The sequence below is a fragment of the Dermacentor variabilis genome, chromosome 9 (assembly GCF_050947875.1).
Source record: "Dermacentor variabilis isolate Ectoservices chromosome 9, ASM5094787v1, whole genome shotgun sequence".
Lineage (NCBI taxonomy): Eukaryota > Metazoa > Arthropoda > Arachnida > Ixodida > Ixodidae > Dermacentor > Dermacentor variabilis.
This window is the reverse complement of record NC_134576.1, coordinates 55,704,327-55,721,952: the sequence shown is the minus strand read 5'-3', so window position 1 is coordinate 55,721,952 and position 17,626 is coordinate 55,704,327. Positions and strand designations below refer to the sequence as shown.

The following is a 17,626-nucleotide window of genomic DNA, read 5'->3' as shown; positions in this document are numbered from 1 at the left end:
GTAAGAAAATCGATCGGCAACTTTACTTATTCGCATAAAAGGTTGAATTTCAATACAATGCGATTTCCAAATAATGACACAAATTGCTGATTTTGCCTACTTTGTTATATCGAGGTATAACTGCATCGATAATTCGAAATATAAAATGCACCTATCTGCAACTTATTTGAGCACATCTCGGCCAGTTTCCCAAGGTTGTAAGAAACGGGAACTTACTGATTTGTTTCTCCAAGGCCACGTGAAGTGCACGATGGTTTTTTTTTTTTGCACACAAATGTGGCAAGTCGCTTGCACTGCAGAATGGTGTTCACAATGCTAAGCTTAAGAGCCCACGTCAACTGGACGAGAGACCACGTGTGCTTTACAAGCTTAAAAGCGCTTGTTGTGCGTTTTATTCAAAAGGTAGAAATGGACGCACCGTGGAAGCAAACTAGCCTGTATGGATACGCGCCATGCTGCCATGAGTGCACTTGTACTGCGAAACGTGCGCTAACATGCTCGGCCGCACTACACTACCAACACGCCGTTTAAATGACCGTTTGTGGTACGTGGACAACGAGCCAGACAGACGATTGTGTCAGGTTTCGAAAGCATTCATTGTTGCTTCTCGACCGCCCTTTAAAAAAGTCCATGCATCTCTGCTTGGATGCCACTCGGCTGCTCCGACGCCTCGAGGCCGGTTTGTCCCTTCATTCTTGGCCTTTCCCCTCCGGCCCCTGCTTCGGTGAGTGCCAACACTACACACACGCTGCTAGATTCAAAAGTGGATTTTGGCTTGCAGAACACCCGAGTCTCACTCACGAGTAACCATGCAAGCAGAAACTAAATGTGTTGAGCACAAACTTGGGAATCGCACGGAGTTCAGTCTTGCACGCCGCTGCCGCAAATTCATTTCTGCGAAGTGCGAATGTGGCGTATGGCGGCTTCGTTAAATTCATAGTGTAGTACAAAGATCCGTCTGTCCACGTGAGTGTTGAGGTCGGATACGTCGTGGCTGCTCACAAAATCCTAAAATGCCACTCGGGGGAAGCCCTCGTCTACAAGAACACAAACCCGGCAGCGAAGCATCTCCAGTTCGGCATCCCATGCCCGGCGCCACCCAGTGAAAAGACACAGCATCATCCATGCTTACTTGCGCAATGCATGTCGGACTCGGAGGCCATTGCGTTCTTGAAGCAGAGTGGAGATCTGCTCTTGCTAATAACGAAAGGCCGCAGCTTGCACGAGGCCTCCACGTGCACAGCGAGCTAAACTGAGAGCACCCTGCTTGTCATTATTCCTTCGTGGCATGTACTGCCCTTCAGATTCAAGCCCTTGTTTGACCGCACGTGCCAAAACAGTGCCATTTAAAATTCGCTGGCATTAGATATTTCCAACAATGCGAGAAGTGATAGCATCTCCATTAGGAGAAGCGCATTTGCAGGGGCATGGTGCAGCACGGCGAAGCGCAGTGCAGAGCTTGATATATTGAATGTGGTGGTGAATGGGAGTTCAATGCACGTTGCTACATTATTGCATGCGATTTTCAAGAGGATTTTACAACTGTTCCATATAGACAACAATTCGATATATCCGAGTTTCATATATTCGAGAGTGACTGTATTACCCCCTAAAAATTTTTCTACACACATTAAAAAGCAACTACGAAGAAATTAAAAGAATAGGAGGGCATTGTATATAGTTGGGAATCATTTTTAAGTGGGACAGCTTCAATATCCTGGCAGCAATGCCGTGAATGCAAGAAAGCCAGATCCGAGACACCTGTTAACGTCAACGTTAAAACAACCACTGGAAAGGTCCACAAGAATACCACAGATTTCACAACAGATGCACCAGGAGAGTTGTGCAAACAGTCATGCCACAACATTATCTGTTATCAGAGACGGGAACTGCATATGAGTGTTGCCGTTACACTAATGATTAAGATTTTGCTAAAACAATATTGAGAACTCGTTAGTGTGCACTACATATTCTCATGAAAGTGCTGAACTGTCATTAGGAAATCAAAATGCACAACAAAACCTACAACTGATCTTTTGCTACAATCAAGTTTTTGGTGCTGCAGAAGCCAAGATTTTGTTTAAGTGGCAGCTCTGATGGTCAGGCTTTAAAACTCACCAGGCCTGTGTAGAGATTGTAGACGTGCAGTTCCCCGACCAGGGTGCCAAGGAACAGATACTGGGAACCAGCCTGCAGCAGGAATAACATGTTCAAGATGGATGAATGAAAAATTCACAAAGAACCAAGTTTTTGACAAATAGAATTTGACCTTGCACCAGTGTTAGCGAGAGGGATGGCTCATGCTTTAGCCAAATAGCATCGTGGCCAAATAATACACAAACACATGAATTACGCGCTCCTTATAAGTAACACCTTGAGAACGAAACTTTGTGCCGTTACGTATTCAGCTGTCAATAGTGCGCAGGCTTCAAATCAAACATACACAAGACAAACTCGTACTGACACCACATGCAAAGTGGTGAAAAGTGGGAATGAAAGAATGCATTCTGGTTAGGCTTAACTAGTTTGCACTTAATCTGGCCACGGCAATGTATGTTCGCAAAACTTAGTAGCTACGCAATACAGTCAAACCTCGATATAAACGACACGGTTATAACGAAGTAAATAAAAATTCGTCAACAATTACGATGCTCCCTAATGCAAAATTTGAGCGCTGCTTTATCTGTGTTTTAATTTCACAATATACTGGCTGGCACGGACAATCTGTCCCGCACGGTACATTGTAAACGGCAGTGAAGTGTGACGTGACTGCCTCGCTAATTGAGAGATCATGCGGCAGCATGTGGGTGACGCGGGGGTGCAATTCACAGCAGCTGCCGCAGACAGCCTTCAGTCGTGCAATGCTTTGTTTCCACATTAGCATGGGTTGTCAAATTGGGTTCCGCGGAACCGACTGGTTTCTCGTGTTTCTGCTGAATATAAGATAAAAAACCATAAGATTAATAAGTTTTTTTAATGAGAACATCTGAGTTAATTACAGGAAACTCGTGGCAAGTCGAATGTACGTGAGCACATGACAGTGTGCACAAAACTGCGAGTCTTTGAGAGATACGAGGTATACGAACATCACTTTGATAAATTAAAGTGCAACGTTGCCCATGATGCCCTTGTGCACAGCTGTTGAAATGTTATAATCATCAAAATCTAAGCATGCTATTGCATACTTGGAAAGTTAGTGGTGATAAGTTCAGGCTTACTTTTTTTTTATCGGCACTGCCATCATACCTAGCCCTATAGCTACATGGAAACAGCGAATTTTAATGTGTCACGATAACTACGAAACGTTTAATGAAACCTACTTTGGTACTTTGACATTAATTTAGCATCAAATTGAAGTAACTTACAAGCACTTCCCGCCTTTCAAACTCACTAAGTGCGAGGTAAGGTTCCTACAACTTAAGAAAGATACTGCCAGTACTGCTCTGCCAGTACTCATTGTCCTGCCAGTACAATGTGTTGGAGGCCTTTGCTAGTACTCCTCTGACGGCAAAGGCCTCCAACACATTGCATGGCGGATCGGTGCCAAAACACATGCGGTGACTTCAAATGTAGTAAAATGCAAGAAGGAAAAGAGGGAACTCACTGAAAACGCACAGCAAGAGTAGCTGCTTGTGCCATCAGGGTCTCGGAAGGTCCGCACCGAACGAAACCTGCAGTGCAGAATGGTTGCATGTGGTCAAAACTGCACACACCACGTTTCATATTGAAAGACGCGCTGCAGATTTAGGATTTCAATTACTGTGCACATCAGTACAGTGGACTTCCACTGATTCGACTCCGGTTAACTTGATTTCTCAGTCACTTCGATCCCGACCCAAGGTCCCGGCTGGCAACCATACCAATGGGCCAAAACATTCATTACTTCGACCCTAAAATTGGCCTGCACCAGATAACTCGAACTTGACCAGTCAGCATGCACGCGCATGACCCCTATTGTCACCCTAATAGCAAGTGGCAGCGTCTTTCTTGACATAGCATAGTGTGCAGTGAATACAGTCAATCTGGGATATATCAAACTTGGATATATCAAATTATTGCCTATATCAAACAGCTGTAAACTCCCCTTGAAAATTCCATCCAAAAGTATAGCGATGTTCTACGAGTACACATCGAACTCCCGTTCAATGCCACATTCGTTATGTTGAATGCTGCACATTTGGTGAAGCTTGTTACTCTTGTGGAATCAGTAAGTGCTGCTCAAGAGTGAAGCAAGGCACAAAGCCAACAGCGACCAATTAAGCTTGCCTTCCCACAGAGGGTATACTATGCATGGTATTTTGCAAACATTGATTTGGGCAGGCAAGGAACTTCATTTTGTAAACAATCAAATAAAATTTTTTAGCCTAACGACAACGAGGATGTGCGCCTGGGCGCAAGACAGACATAAAATTACAAATGAGCCAGAACAATTCACGCCATCAGGCACGAGACAAAAAGTGATGCCAAATGCCTTATGTGCGTTCCAAATTAGGGATGTGCTTTGATATGCTTTACCGCACAAGACAAAATGTGTATTATGCCCAATAACAATGCTAGAAGCTCGACAAGAGACTGAGTCTATGAATGGCGCCAAGATGAGATGCCTCTGTATGGTGTTCATAAAGATGGTGAGAACAACGTTCGTACCATCCCGTACGCCCACTTTCATTGCGAGGCGATTTGTCGGCTTACCCTGTGTCATGAAGCCTCTGCGACTAGATATGAGTTGATTCAGAGTAAAACCGTAACTTTTGTTGGTAATACCTAGCTGACTTTTCGAAGCACTACTCTTTACTGCCTCGAATGGCTCAAATCACAACATAAATGTCCAAAATAGCTCTGAAGGAATGCCAGTACAATTATTAGGCGTATCAGAGCTTGTGCTGTGACAGGAGATTGCGGGTGCATATGTGTATAATTAAGGAATACATACTGTGCTTGTAACAATTGGCTCTTCCCACTCTTGGCATGCTTCACCGCAATACCTCGCGTATGCTTCCTCGCGTAACACTGCCATACTGAGGCGAAGCCGACTTTCGGGAACTGGCATTATGCAACGTGTCATGCTTTCTGAGCTTCGAAGTCATTGGCGAGAATTACAAAGGAGGAGTCGGCACTATTGCTAACAGCGGTGAATAGTTTTAATGAAAAACACGGCAACATACAGCAAGAAACTTGGCAGCAAACGTCGAAGTAGCTAGGCCTAGCGTTGCTGCAGTGGTGGCTACGGCTGCCAGCGGATCTGCGTGTGACAGCGTCTGTTCGAGGCAGTTTTGGAACTGCGGCCATGGCAAAAAGTCCAGAAAATCGAATGGCAAAGGATTTTTGCGTCCGAAATTTGAGACGCTCTTGTGCACTGACTCTATGGTGTAGGTGGCGGTGCTGCGACGGCGTCCAAATTATCGGGCATGTCCAAAATATCGGGCATCCGGAAGGTCGGTCGTTGACTGTAGTTGTATAACCCTATTGAAGACATTTCATTGCCAAGAAAATGTGAAAATACTGCACTTTCGCGCAGCAGGTGCAAATGGCACTTGAGTGGCATTTGAGGAGCAGGCAAGTCGAATTGTAGCAAAATGGCACAGTTGGACTACTACTGTGCAATATAAACCAACTAGCAAAACTAACAAAACACAAAATGATAGCACAGCTTGGTCACTTGATGTGGCTTTGTCTAGCTCCATGATGGCAACAGTGATATAAACAAGGCAGCCATTGGTGGCTATGGATATGCCACATTGCAATTGCTTAGCCACTCTCTCAAAAGACCATAGTATTTAGGATTGTTTCCTGATAGACATGTCCAAGGCAAAGCTCCTATGGAGAGTTTATTACTTAGTATATTCGAAGGTCACCCCAAATCCCTGTTTTCAAGGAATTCAAGGAGTACACTTATTTTCAAGGATTTTTAAGGGCCCTTGAACCTTTTCTTTCTTTTTTTCAAATTCAAGGGCCTTCAAGCATTCCAAGAAGGTGTAAGAACGAACCTTGGGGGTAACTTTGGCCGCCCATTTGAAGCTCTTCTAGTGCTTGTTTTCACACAACATTTGGAGGATACATATTTTAATGAATGAAGTATTTCTTGGTAACAAAATTGGAAAAAAGAAGATTTTTCGAAGGTAATTTCCTACTCACCGACTGTACACAAACTTGCGGTGAAGTTTGGCACCGTCGAATCCGCCGGCCGGGGGAAACACCTGGCAGCGCTGCAGCCTGGCCGCCATGCTCGTGGGTGCGGCATTCCGGTACTGCGGTTCCGGACACCGGTGTGGCCTGCGCAAACGCACGCATACTCGATCACTGACTGACGGCACTACAACAGGAGTCTAAAATTACTGTCAGGTGTCAGGTTGCTATCATGCCATGTAGCAAAATGCATGACTAAAAACCAGTGTGAAAGGCCACAGAAGAAAGAAAAGGAAAGCATACACACGAGTGCTCGTGCTCTGTCCACGTCCTTTGGAGTATAGCAATTAATTCGACGGTCTGCTGAAATATCCACAACTGAAAAATCACTCCAGCGTATCAGAATATGCTGCTACAGGCTATGCATTGTTTTCTGTGCTTACATCGGAACAGTGAGGTATCAAACTCACCATAGCATATATGATACATTGATATATGATACGACCCGTAGCATATATTATATGACTGAGTAGATCACATAGCTCTCTCTGCAGATCCCTCTGACAACAACAGCACTCTCTCTTTTCTCGTTCTATCTAACCATGCCTTAGAGAAAAATGTGTTTTTTTTTTCATTATTGGCCCCAAACAACGTAAATGAAGTTATATTTAAACCAAACCAATTACATATTTAAAATCACTGCCAAAAGGCTTAAAAGCAATGTAATGTTTCATTGATATCGATTAAAAACTAGCAATTTAATACCAGTGTCTCCCCTAAAGGAGTACTGAAAGAAAATTTGTGCCTTGCTTTCATTTTTTTTATTGGATAGTTGTCAGCCCACTAATTACGCTATGCACACAATTCCTCAAGAATGCAACAAACAACTAACTTACCTTTTAATGCAAGACGATGAGCAAAACGAGAACAAGGTGAAAGCAGGAGCCAACGTTCCGACAAGTGGACTTGTCCTCTTCAAGGCAAGTCCACTTGTCTGGTCTCCTTGTCTTCCTCACTCAAGTCCACTTGTCGAAACGTTGGCTCCTGCTTTCACCTTGTTCTCGTTTTGCTCGTCATCCTGAATTTCCATCTCCCGCCTTCCCCGTGTTTTCCCTTCTAATGCAACTAGTTTAAGATGTGTGCCAAGTGCAGGATGGCTTTGGACATGCAAGAATAGAATATTTTTCTCAGCAAAACAGCACGTGGCAGTTTCGTGGTAACAGGCACCACTGACACATACCCATATACTGCAGGGTGTGCCATAAATACAGTCACAAGGTTTATGCCCAATATTCCAGCAAAGAATAAAAAAAAAGAAGAAAAATTTAAGGAAGCTTTTTGTAGGGTATTTGCCCAATATAATTGAAATGCAACACAAAACAAGAGGTGAGACTGAGATCAGGACAGTAAATGAGGCTCTAGAATATCTTTAAGTGTCACTGTGGACCCTTTGCGTCTTGTCACAAAAACAACAAGAATGTGGCCATTCGTGGTTTATGCCAGCTCAAACCATGACAGACTAAAAATTAAATTATGGGGTTTTACGTGCCAAAACCACTTTCTGATTATGAGGCACGCCGTAGTGGAGGACTCAGGAAATTTCGACCACCTGGGGTACTTTTAATGTGCACCTAAATCTAAGTACACGGGTGTTTTTGCATTTTGCCCCCATCGAAATGCGGCCGCTGTGGCCAGGATTCAATCCCGTGACCTACCATGACAGACTCCCGATGGGTGTTTAGAAAACTGTCCAAACGGCTGCATTACAAAACAAACCAGCATGAAACACGGTCAAAATACGGAAGGTTGGAGAAACAATGTAAAGAAATGTTAAAAATTAGACGCACAATGATCGACTGGAGCGTGCGAAATTAATTATGGAGCACCCTGTATGACAATGCTGCCGAAAGCAAAAGTCCATTCAGCACTTGACAACACAGACATGGAGAGTAAGTTCCCTTGCTTTTCCAAGAGAAGCTTTTGACAGCATGGCCATTGTATGGCCTTCAAGTACAACTACCATACCGAGCTGAAGGGTGCACTGTTGAGTTGTGATAGCACATGACCACCGTCTCACGGATATGTGAATACTCTCCTTTCTCACTTCAGAAGCCGAGCTATACTTGGAGTTTATTTTGAACAGGTTGCACAAAAGGTGCTGTAATAATTTATAGCGATCGAGGAATTCAGGCGCCAGTTCATTTTGTCCATTCAAAATTTAGTTTCACTCCATTTCTTGCGTCTTCAGCATTATGAAAAGCATAGAGCCACAGAATGAATTGAGAATTTTAAATATTTCAGTGAGTTTTTGCAAGTTTACTGATCAGGTGATTAAAGGGGATCCCCGAATGGCACCTTAGGGTACTGCGATTGGTCAGAACAAAACCAACCCCATCTTGTTTGTCCCCATGCACTTTCACAAGTTATTGATTGAGAGAAGAAATTTTGTATGTCACTTTGGAGTTAACAAAGGCATTGTGTGCCACGTACACACTTCGACAGTATGCCAGAGACCGACGTGCAGTAGCGTGCAAGATTCCTCACTCAGAGGAGTGCCATTCATTCCTGCGCGTTAAAGTGGTTTGTAACATGTGAGTGGGAATCAGCTCTCAAGTTCTGCAAGCTCAGAGCCATATCAAAATTTAGCAGCGTCTGCTTGGTCCACTTTTGTTGCCGACGGATGCTGATAGTGGCCATTTAAACGACATAACGCAGGGCACGGTCATACGCAATGTGTGGGTCAGACACATGAATGTGGGCACCTTGCAGTTTCCGTACAAACACATTAATTCCTGATGCACTGTGTCGATTTCTACCTCATCCAGGATAAAAACGTGCGACAGGCATTTTGATGTGCACGTGGGGTACTGCTCCTTTGGATGAAGCTGGCATTTAGGCTTAGCATTGAGATCTGCATATCGAAGACCATTTCGCAGCGCGATTGACTTCGGACACCTGTTTGAAAAGAACACTTTGCTTGTGCGACAACTGCATTTATGATGCACGGTGCCTAGGGTGGTAATGCAGCGCGTGCCATAAATGGCTTGCGGAGCGGCACAGAAAATAAATTGTTTCGACCATACACCAGTTCGTGCGGTACTCACACAAACAGCTCAAAGGGAGGGCAGGCCACCACAGGGTTCTTGCATAGGGCGTGCTGGTTCCGGAGGTACTCCTTGACGATCATGTCCAGCGACAGCGAGTGCGGCGGGTGCGAGGTGGGCATGGTGGATCCCGTCGACGTGTACGACAGCCGCTTGAGCACTGGCGATGGCTGGTACGTGCCGCTGCGCTTCTGGAGTGCCGGCATCGACGGCGAGGGGGCGGGCGTTATCACATGGTTCTGCAGTTGCCGTGGGACGTTGCTTGAGTCCCCACGGATGGGGGTCACGGCACCGTTCTGCGTGCAAGACAAGCACCGGTGGACCACAAGGATAATTATTGCAGGCATCTCACATTTTCTGTGCATGCTGCTAGACAGTCGTGCTATGCTATACAAAGCTCCATGCTTACAGCAAACCACGCAACACAATGCCACAGGGCATCGAAGTGTTTAGTGTGTGGACTGTGGCACAATTAGTGCACCAGCCAAACTGTGAACATTGAATTCGTACAAACCTGCAGACCCAATGCGTAGGGGGCAGAAGGGGAGAAGAGGTTGTAGCAAATATTTTATTTAATGTCCGCCTCGAGCATATTTCTCCACGGGGATACATTTGCGCTTTATTAACGATTAAGGGCCTTTACATGCTGAACACAAGCAGCAGCAAATTTTGAACAGCAATGACTGAGGAGCAAAAGATTGTTTTCTAGATCAGTGACTTGAAAAGGGACTTCTTCGGTGACTTTGCCATTGCCAATTTCACATGCTTCAGAAACTTGTATGAAACAGGTACCCTCGCTGCGTCCTTTCACCATCAGGTGATTTCCAATACAAGGTTCAAAGACTGACAGGCAAGACTTTTCTTGAACACAATTTGTTCTTCTAAAAGTTGATGGAACATTAGTTAAATTGTAATATGAACACTAATCGGTAGAGTAGGGAGGGGGCACAGGAATCGGATCGTGAAAATCAAAAGAAAAATCTAAAGTGAAATTTTGTTTAATAGTCAATTATACATTTTATTTTCAGCGCAAATAATGGTCATCTCTTTGTGTAATCAAACTCAATGAGCAGATTTTTGCTATGTGCCACAGATGACTTCTAAAAAATTCTGTTAATGATTAAAAAATGAAAAAGCCATCCTGTGTACCTCTCGTTCACGTGTGACTATTTTCTGGTGATGAATACGAGAGGTGAGAGAAGTCTCCCTGGCCTTCATAGCGTAGCCTGTTATATATGTATGAGATGCAATTGTAACTCAGCCTGTCTGTATGTAGCGTCAAGAGTGAATAATGTAGCGTCAAGAGTGTGTGGGCTATTGAACCGCACCCTCACCCTGCTCAGACAGGTCACCGATGGAACCTTCTCCGCCGACGAGTTGGGTGTCAGGGAGGCAGAACCCAATGATCCCGACCGTAGTGGCCGGACCTGCAAACAGAGGGCACAGTGAAAGCTTGCAGACTCGCATTTCATACAATGTAAGGAAACGCTGGAACCACACAAATGTCAATTGCTGAGTGGACAGACAAAATGATACAGCAGACCCTTGGTATATATGGAACAAAATGATCGAGACAGAAAGAAAAAAAAAAACAGAAGCAGTAACTTGATGAAAGCAGATGCACAATGAAAGTTATGACAACTGCAGCCCACCAGTGTTGTTGTAATGCTGCCTAAGTAAACAAAAAGTTGCTCCCAAGCAATCTCAATTCGGTGATGGGCAATCTTGTCTACATGGCGAAAAAAAAAAAAAAAAGAACACGGGGAAAAAAGAATTCTAATGTTTCAGTTATGAACTCATTATGACAGCAGATACTCTGCCAACAAGCACCTTCTTTAGATAATGAAATGGATCAAAATTTTGCATAACTGCAGGCAGGTTGTCACTACTAGTGATTGCGATTCCTTGACTTTCCTTTAACTGCCGGTCTTCCATAGGATTAAATTTTGAGATCCCCGATATTCTTTACGTACATTAACAATCTATCCAATCGCATTTCCTCCGCAATAAAGCTACGTGCAGACAACTGCGCAATTTAACTGATTTAACGTGATTCTAACTGGTACTGACTCTGAAATCTGATATTGATAGTAACATTTTTTCTTGGAGTAAGTGACTAAACTTTGTTAAGTTGTGTAGATTTTTTAGCGTTTTGCTTCATATCTACAGTAATTTTCTAAGTGACAATCTACTTAACCAAGTTCCACTAATGCAAGCTGTTTGTTACAAACACTTGAGCCATCCCCATTCCTGAAAACTTCTCTTGGCAAATCCATGCTGAAAATATTAAAAATGCTAATCATACACTTGGGTAAATTTGCTGCAATTTTCACTGGCTCCTTTCAACATGAAACTTGGAAAGCATAAGGGAGACGACACCTTCTGTCCTTCTGTCCTTGTCTGCTGGCGCTAAATATGCTTTCCAAGTCAGTTTACCAAGATGCCCAACAAATTGCAATGCTGAACCTCTAAAAACCTTATGGTGATCTAAACTCGAATGCGTATTGTCACTATGGTACCCTTGAGCAATATCATTTACAGTAAATAGTACTTAAAGGGATAAGTGAGAAATGATTTCTTCTGCATCAGTAAATAACCGTTCTACGACACCAAAAACACCACTCTTGAAACGCTAAGATGTTTGGTAAGCCAGAAAAAGCGCAAAAACGAAATACGGGTGGTGACGCCTACTTAAGTTTCCACACCTAGGGGCTGTGACGTCTTGGATTTTGATGGCATCTTATAGGGCCTACTAATTATATATAGCAGCACAGACTGACTACATTGTGTTCTAAAGGAACCAAATATTAAACATGGCAAGTTTTGGGAACCTTTATTCAGCCAACGCGGCCCAAATCCAAAGATATACTTTGGAATCCCTGACGTCATGCTGACGTACAGGCGCTGGGGTTTCGGCACAAATTCAAATACTGATACTTGGACCTTCATTTTCTCATCTAATAATCAAGCTATTTTTTTGAAATGAGTGCCTGCAGGGTTCTCAAACAATGCTTCATTAGTCTAAACTGAATTATTGTTTCGCTTTAGTGTCCCTTTAAGCAATGCAAAACCATTCCAAGCAAAACCGTTCCATTTGCACTATTTACTCTTACCTACTCCCGCACTCCCAGTGTCAGCCAAGTGAAAACAAGTCTTGACCTACCCAGTATATTGCTACCTAGTACGTTGCTATGTGGAAAGATATTGCACCTTTCTTCTGCAAAATATACCACGTTAACTCAACTCTCAGGGCACTCTTTCGTGCCCACCATTCTACCATACTTACTCAAATAATTAATCCACTTTTCTTCCAGAAAAGTTGAAGTCAATTTGGGGGGAGGATTCATTATGCAGGGAAAAAAGAGTTGCCAGATAACAATAAATTCACAATTGATTTCTTGTGGGTTGCCAGAGAGTGCTGGATGAATGATAGAGGGCCAAATGCAGTCACAATGCGTCACTAAAAGCCCTCACTTTCATTCTACAGTCAACAACCGGCTTTTTGGAAGCCCAATTTTTTTTTACATGTCTGACAATTCAGACGCTTTCGCAGTACCGCCAGTACCCCATAGCACCAGTGTATAAGAATGTCTCAAATTTCGGACACTGGAACCCTTCAACGTCTCACTTTTTGGACTTTTTGCCATGACTGCAGGTTTGTAGCCACCACCGTGGAAACACCAGCCCTAGCTGCTTTGACATTCGCTACCTAGCTTCCTGCTGTTTGGTGCTGTATTTTTCATTGAAAGGATTCGCTGGTGTCGGCAATTGCGCCAAAACTACCTCTGTCATCGTCGTCGATGGCTTCAAAGTGCGGAAAGCACGTCAAGAGTAGTGCATAATGCATTGCATAATGCCAGTTCGTAAAAGTTAGTTTTACCGCAATACAGCAGTGTTAGGCGGTGAAGCATACGCCATGTACTGCGGTGAAGCATACCGGGAGTGGAGAGGGGCCACTGTCACGGGGCACAATTAGGGCACGTTCACACCGAAAGCAGAGCGTCTAAGCGGCCAAGCGGATTTTCAGTGTGGTGAGGCAGCTAGCGTGCTGGCCTGTTCAGATCAGTCGGCTTGCCTCGCTGCCCACACCGCTGAAGAGGTGGCGGGCAGCCTTCTCATCTAGTGCTTTCGCAGCACACATGTCGCCATGCCGTGGCACCGGTCGTCTGACCTCACCATGCGTGCGCTGCCGTCGCCACCACGCCACCACTGTCTGGTGCTCTGATTGACTGCAGCGAAGTGGAGAGCTCTGGCAGGCGGATAAAAATCGGTCCGCGAGCGATCGGGCTCACCACCTTGTTTTCCTGCCCGCTTTTAACCGGCTGGCGAGGTGTTTTACCTGCTTTCCACTTGCCCACTTCTTGCTTTGGCCGCTTCCCCTTCAGTGTGAACGTGCCTTTAGGGTTGCCAACCTTGGCAAATTTATTACGGCAGTCCCAACATTTGAGTAAATGTTCTGTCTAACGACTAGACCTAGTTGGGAATGCCAAATGTCTCCACTATCACTTTTTTTTTCTTTACTCGACAACAATAAATAGGCTAGATTCCATTTTTATACTCGACAGCTGGATTGCAATTTTTTTTTGTTATGTTGCATCGTCATATACATGGTAAAACCAGCATTGTTTCTCTCGTGGTCCTAGTTACGTTGTAGGCCCTACTGGTCACAGCACATCTACCTGTATTGGTAGCTGGGTCATACTGCACCTTCCTTATTGTAAACAAGACACGGCAGGATTAAAAAAAAGAAAAAAAAGATTCAACATTGTTTCATGTTGACTAGCAGCTCGTGGCACTGACAGGGTTGGCTGTTGTCAGCTACCCCCCTTCCTCTTCCCCCGTCCCGACTTCGTCTACTCGATAGTTGGTGACCCTAGACACAGTATGTATTCCCTAAGTATACATTCGTGCATATACAGTCGCCGTCCAATTTTTCGGACTCCAAAAATTCGGACATGCTCGATTATTCGGTCTGCTTCGCAGCACCACCCCCCCCCCCCCATTCTCCCCATAGACCATAATGTATCACAACTGCCGAAAGTTTGGACGCCTTGCAACCTCTCGTATGATTTTTCGGACATTCCTTGAGCCAACTCGATCGAGAGCACCGTGCACAGACTCTGACCGCTGCATGGTTCGACTTGCTGAACGCCATTTTTGTTTTGAACGGAGCTTCCTTGCTGCCCCACGGAGTGGTGATACTGCAAATGATGATGCAAATGAAATGATGATGACATTATCATTTCTGCCTGGTTTGATAGAGTGGCTACATCAGATTCGGTCTCAGCTTAGTAAGTTATGTCAAGACACTCCAGCAGAATTGTTTTTTTTCTTGGTGAACGACGCTGCGAGTAGGCCACGTTTTTCTTTTGTGCGACTGGCGTCGCAGTGACGGCGTGGTGGTGTTTACTTTGTGTGCTGTGTCGAGGTTAGGGTGATCCAACAAGGCATATGGAAACATCGCATAGAGTGTCTAATGGTGCCGACGACAGTGCCCGCGCAGACTGCGCTGGGGAACACCGGCAAGCAGGTGCCGGGAAGCCTAGGATTTGTCGCCTTCCAATGTGCTCCCTACTCATGCCGAAAATGTTCCGCCGAGACCTGCGCAGTGGTTGCATTGCGATTCCAGACACTGCCTCATTTGACAGTTTCACAGGTGCTGACAGTGCTGCATTAACATGCGCAGAATTCGACGACGGCGATATCATTTGTCACGTTTCTGCTGCACCGCCGGACGATGACTTCGAGTCGGAAGACGACGCACCATGTGCTACGCTGCCGTCACATGCGCAGCATGTACAAGCAGTGACTGTGCTTTCAGCCACCTATAGTGACTGTACAACCCTCTCCGAGATGCAGGCTTACCTGAGTGCGTGTAAACGGAACAGTGTGCAACGGCGCATTCACGGTTTGTTCAAGCCTGCTGCCGAGCCCGAATAAGTATGTGGAAATAAAGGATTTCTTTTTTTTTTTTCTTAATCTGCTTTTTCGGACACCTGCTTATTCGGACATTTCCGCAGTCCCCGTGATGTCCGAATAAACGGTCGGCGACAGTACTGTTTCCTGCACGCCGATACATGTGCTAAGTACGATGGTAGGCCTTCAGACCTACTTCAGATGTGAGTGCTGATTTGGGTCCCTGGGGGCAGTAAAAGACATGCACCTGTTCTTTTTTTTTTCTTCTTTTTTGGGCTGCTAGACCTTTAGGATGTTTTCGTGGCCCCTATGTAACACCGGCACCCATGCACTCCAAGTATCGTGCTTGAATCACCGAGCGCTGCCCTTCTTGCTTCGTTCTTGAAGCTTTTAAACGTCTGCTCTTATATCTCCATGATGCAAGCACAGTAACCTCAAATTAGCACATGCCTCAACCTAGCGCTACACCAGCCAACAGAAGGCAAAGATGAAGCAACTCACTGTTCGTGGGGTGCAGACAGTGTTGGCCGACCACTGGGGCTGAGCCGAGCTACCACACGTGGGCCGTGCAGGTAATCCCGCCTCTTTTTGCAGCAAGGCCGCAGTGTCCGTCAAACCTGCAAAAGTAGAATGAAACTTTCTGCCATGCATCAAAATTCATTGAAGCCTGAAAGCCGCACGCCGTCAATGCTACCCTACACAAAAATCACAAAAATTTGTTTTTGCAGCCATTTTGTAATGACAGTGGCGATAATGCTGGTTGTTACAGTAGGCTGTTGCTAATGCTACAAACACGGTTTCAGTTTATCTGATTGTAACGCTCAGGCAATTTTCAGGTCAATTTTCTTGAAATGCCTCCGATAGAATCAGTTAAGTACTAATCATTGGTTATGAGCTGCCATTCTCGCTTCTGAATGAGCTGGAAATCCCAGTTTTTGGTGCAACAAGTCATGTCTTTGATGCACTCACCGCTCCCTAGTACAGTGAGAACAGTGGCACCCCAATATTTGGAGTCACCATTAGAGTCAAGTACATGCAGGCTGACTAGCTAAGTCCAAATTGCGCACTGTGGGCCAATTTCAGGATCAGAATAAATGTTTTAAACCGTAAATGTACGGGCACCAGCCGGGACCTTCGGTCACGGTCAACTTAACCGTAACATTTAATTAATTGGAGTCAAGTAACGAGAGCTGGGGTTTTGGCCTGAAACAAATAAGTTTAAAAAAGTTGACCTGAATCTTTTCTTGTATTCATCAACCCTCTCGATCAAAATAAATGCAAATAGAGCTCTGCAAAAATTTTTAAAATTGAATCGTTTCAAGATGATTTCGTTTTTCTTTAGTGTCCCTATGAAAGAACCAAAAGCCCTGCGCACAAGACAGTTTGCTGCTTGATGCAGAGAGAGCAGCAGTTCCATGCAATAAGAGCACAGGGGGGGTGGGGGGGGGCAACGACCCACCTTTGGCCTGGAGGTGCTGGTATATGAGCTGCAGGAGGTCCTTCTCGCGGTAGCTGATCTTTGTCTGTGCCACCACCTCGGACTGCAACGGGAGACAGCAAGCAACATAGGTGTGCAAACTCTGAAGTGTGAGCCATGGATGAAATAAACAGCCGACAGCTGACTGTGGTCCGGAAGCTACAAAGCGTACATCGTTGCACTTTTTGAAGCCAAAAGTCTTTTTTGTTTTGTTTTGTTTCTTTTATCACATTGAAAATGTTATCAGTCTATCGCTCGGCAGTAGAAATGCCACACTGTATCTGAAATTTCTGGAACGTTGTCATGTTCTCTAGCCACGGCTGCTAGATAGAAGAAAAAAAAAAAGCTGAGAATGGTACTACGGCTCTCGCGTTTGCTCGCATTGCAGCCCGCGCAATGCGGCAGGCCGCACCTTTTTTCATCCAGCAGCCGTGCTCTCGCAAAAGAACTTTGTCCAAATGGATCATGCACACAATATACACAGTGTTGTACATTCTCAAAGGTGTGCAAGCACTAGCGATTCTTCTGGAATGTACAAATGTGCTTGCACGCATGTACACATGGACACACCTTGTTGATCTTGGCCAATGAGGACTCCATCCCAGGGCTCAGGGGTGCCCCGGTCACCCTCTCCACCAGTTCGATGCAGGAGGTGCAGAACTTGGCATGCTCCTGCCGCTTGTCTTGGAGGACAGGCTCTCGCATGAGCACTGCAACCACAAGTGAGAAGCAAAAGACGAGAGCAAATGATGTATTTCGAGAGTTTGCATTCTGTAGCTTTCTTTTTCCTGTAAAGATGGCAAAAACAACTTCTGGCAAAGGCAGGGCACAAATAATTCTAACATTGCCAGAAAGTATCAAGTGCCAGAAGGTTTCGTCTCTCAGCACACTTTGGCATAATTGGCGCAGCAATCGTATCAGGCAATCACTTTCCTGGACTTATAAAGGAGAGAAAGGACCAAACATTACAATTCGCGAAGAGAATGCCTGAAGACAGCTCCCC

The 17,626-nt window shown here is 45.0% G+C and overlaps 1 protein-coding gene across 7 annotated transcripts in view; it reads right to left on the bottom strand.

The window, feature by feature from the left end:
- mahj (LisH and WD40 domain-containing protein mahjong) overlaps positions 1-17,626 on the bottom strand; it is a 130,448-nt gene that overhangs the window by 44,757 nt on the left and 68,065 nt on the right. For all 7 annotated transcript variants that reach the window (XM_075704306.1, XM_075704302.1, XM_075704305.1 and 4 more), the window contains exons 17-24: positions 17,194-17,333; positions 16,606-16,687; positions 15,648-15,763; positions 10,565-10,657; positions 9,231-9,526; positions 6,136-6,273; positions 3,605-3,671; positions 2,119-2,190 (exon numbers count right to left, since the gene is read on the bottom strand). In XM_075704306.1, coding sequence (XP_075560421.1) covers positions 2,119-2,190; positions 3,605-3,671; positions 6,136-6,273; positions 9,231-9,526; positions 10,565-10,657; positions 15,648-15,763; positions 16,606-16,687; positions 17,194-17,333 — 1,004 coding nt within the window. The remainder of the gene's footprint in view (positions 1-2,118; positions 2,191-3,604; positions 3,672-6,135; positions 6,274-9,230; positions 9,527-10,564; positions 10,658-15,647; positions 15,764-16,605; positions 16,688-17,193; positions 17,334-17,626) is intronic.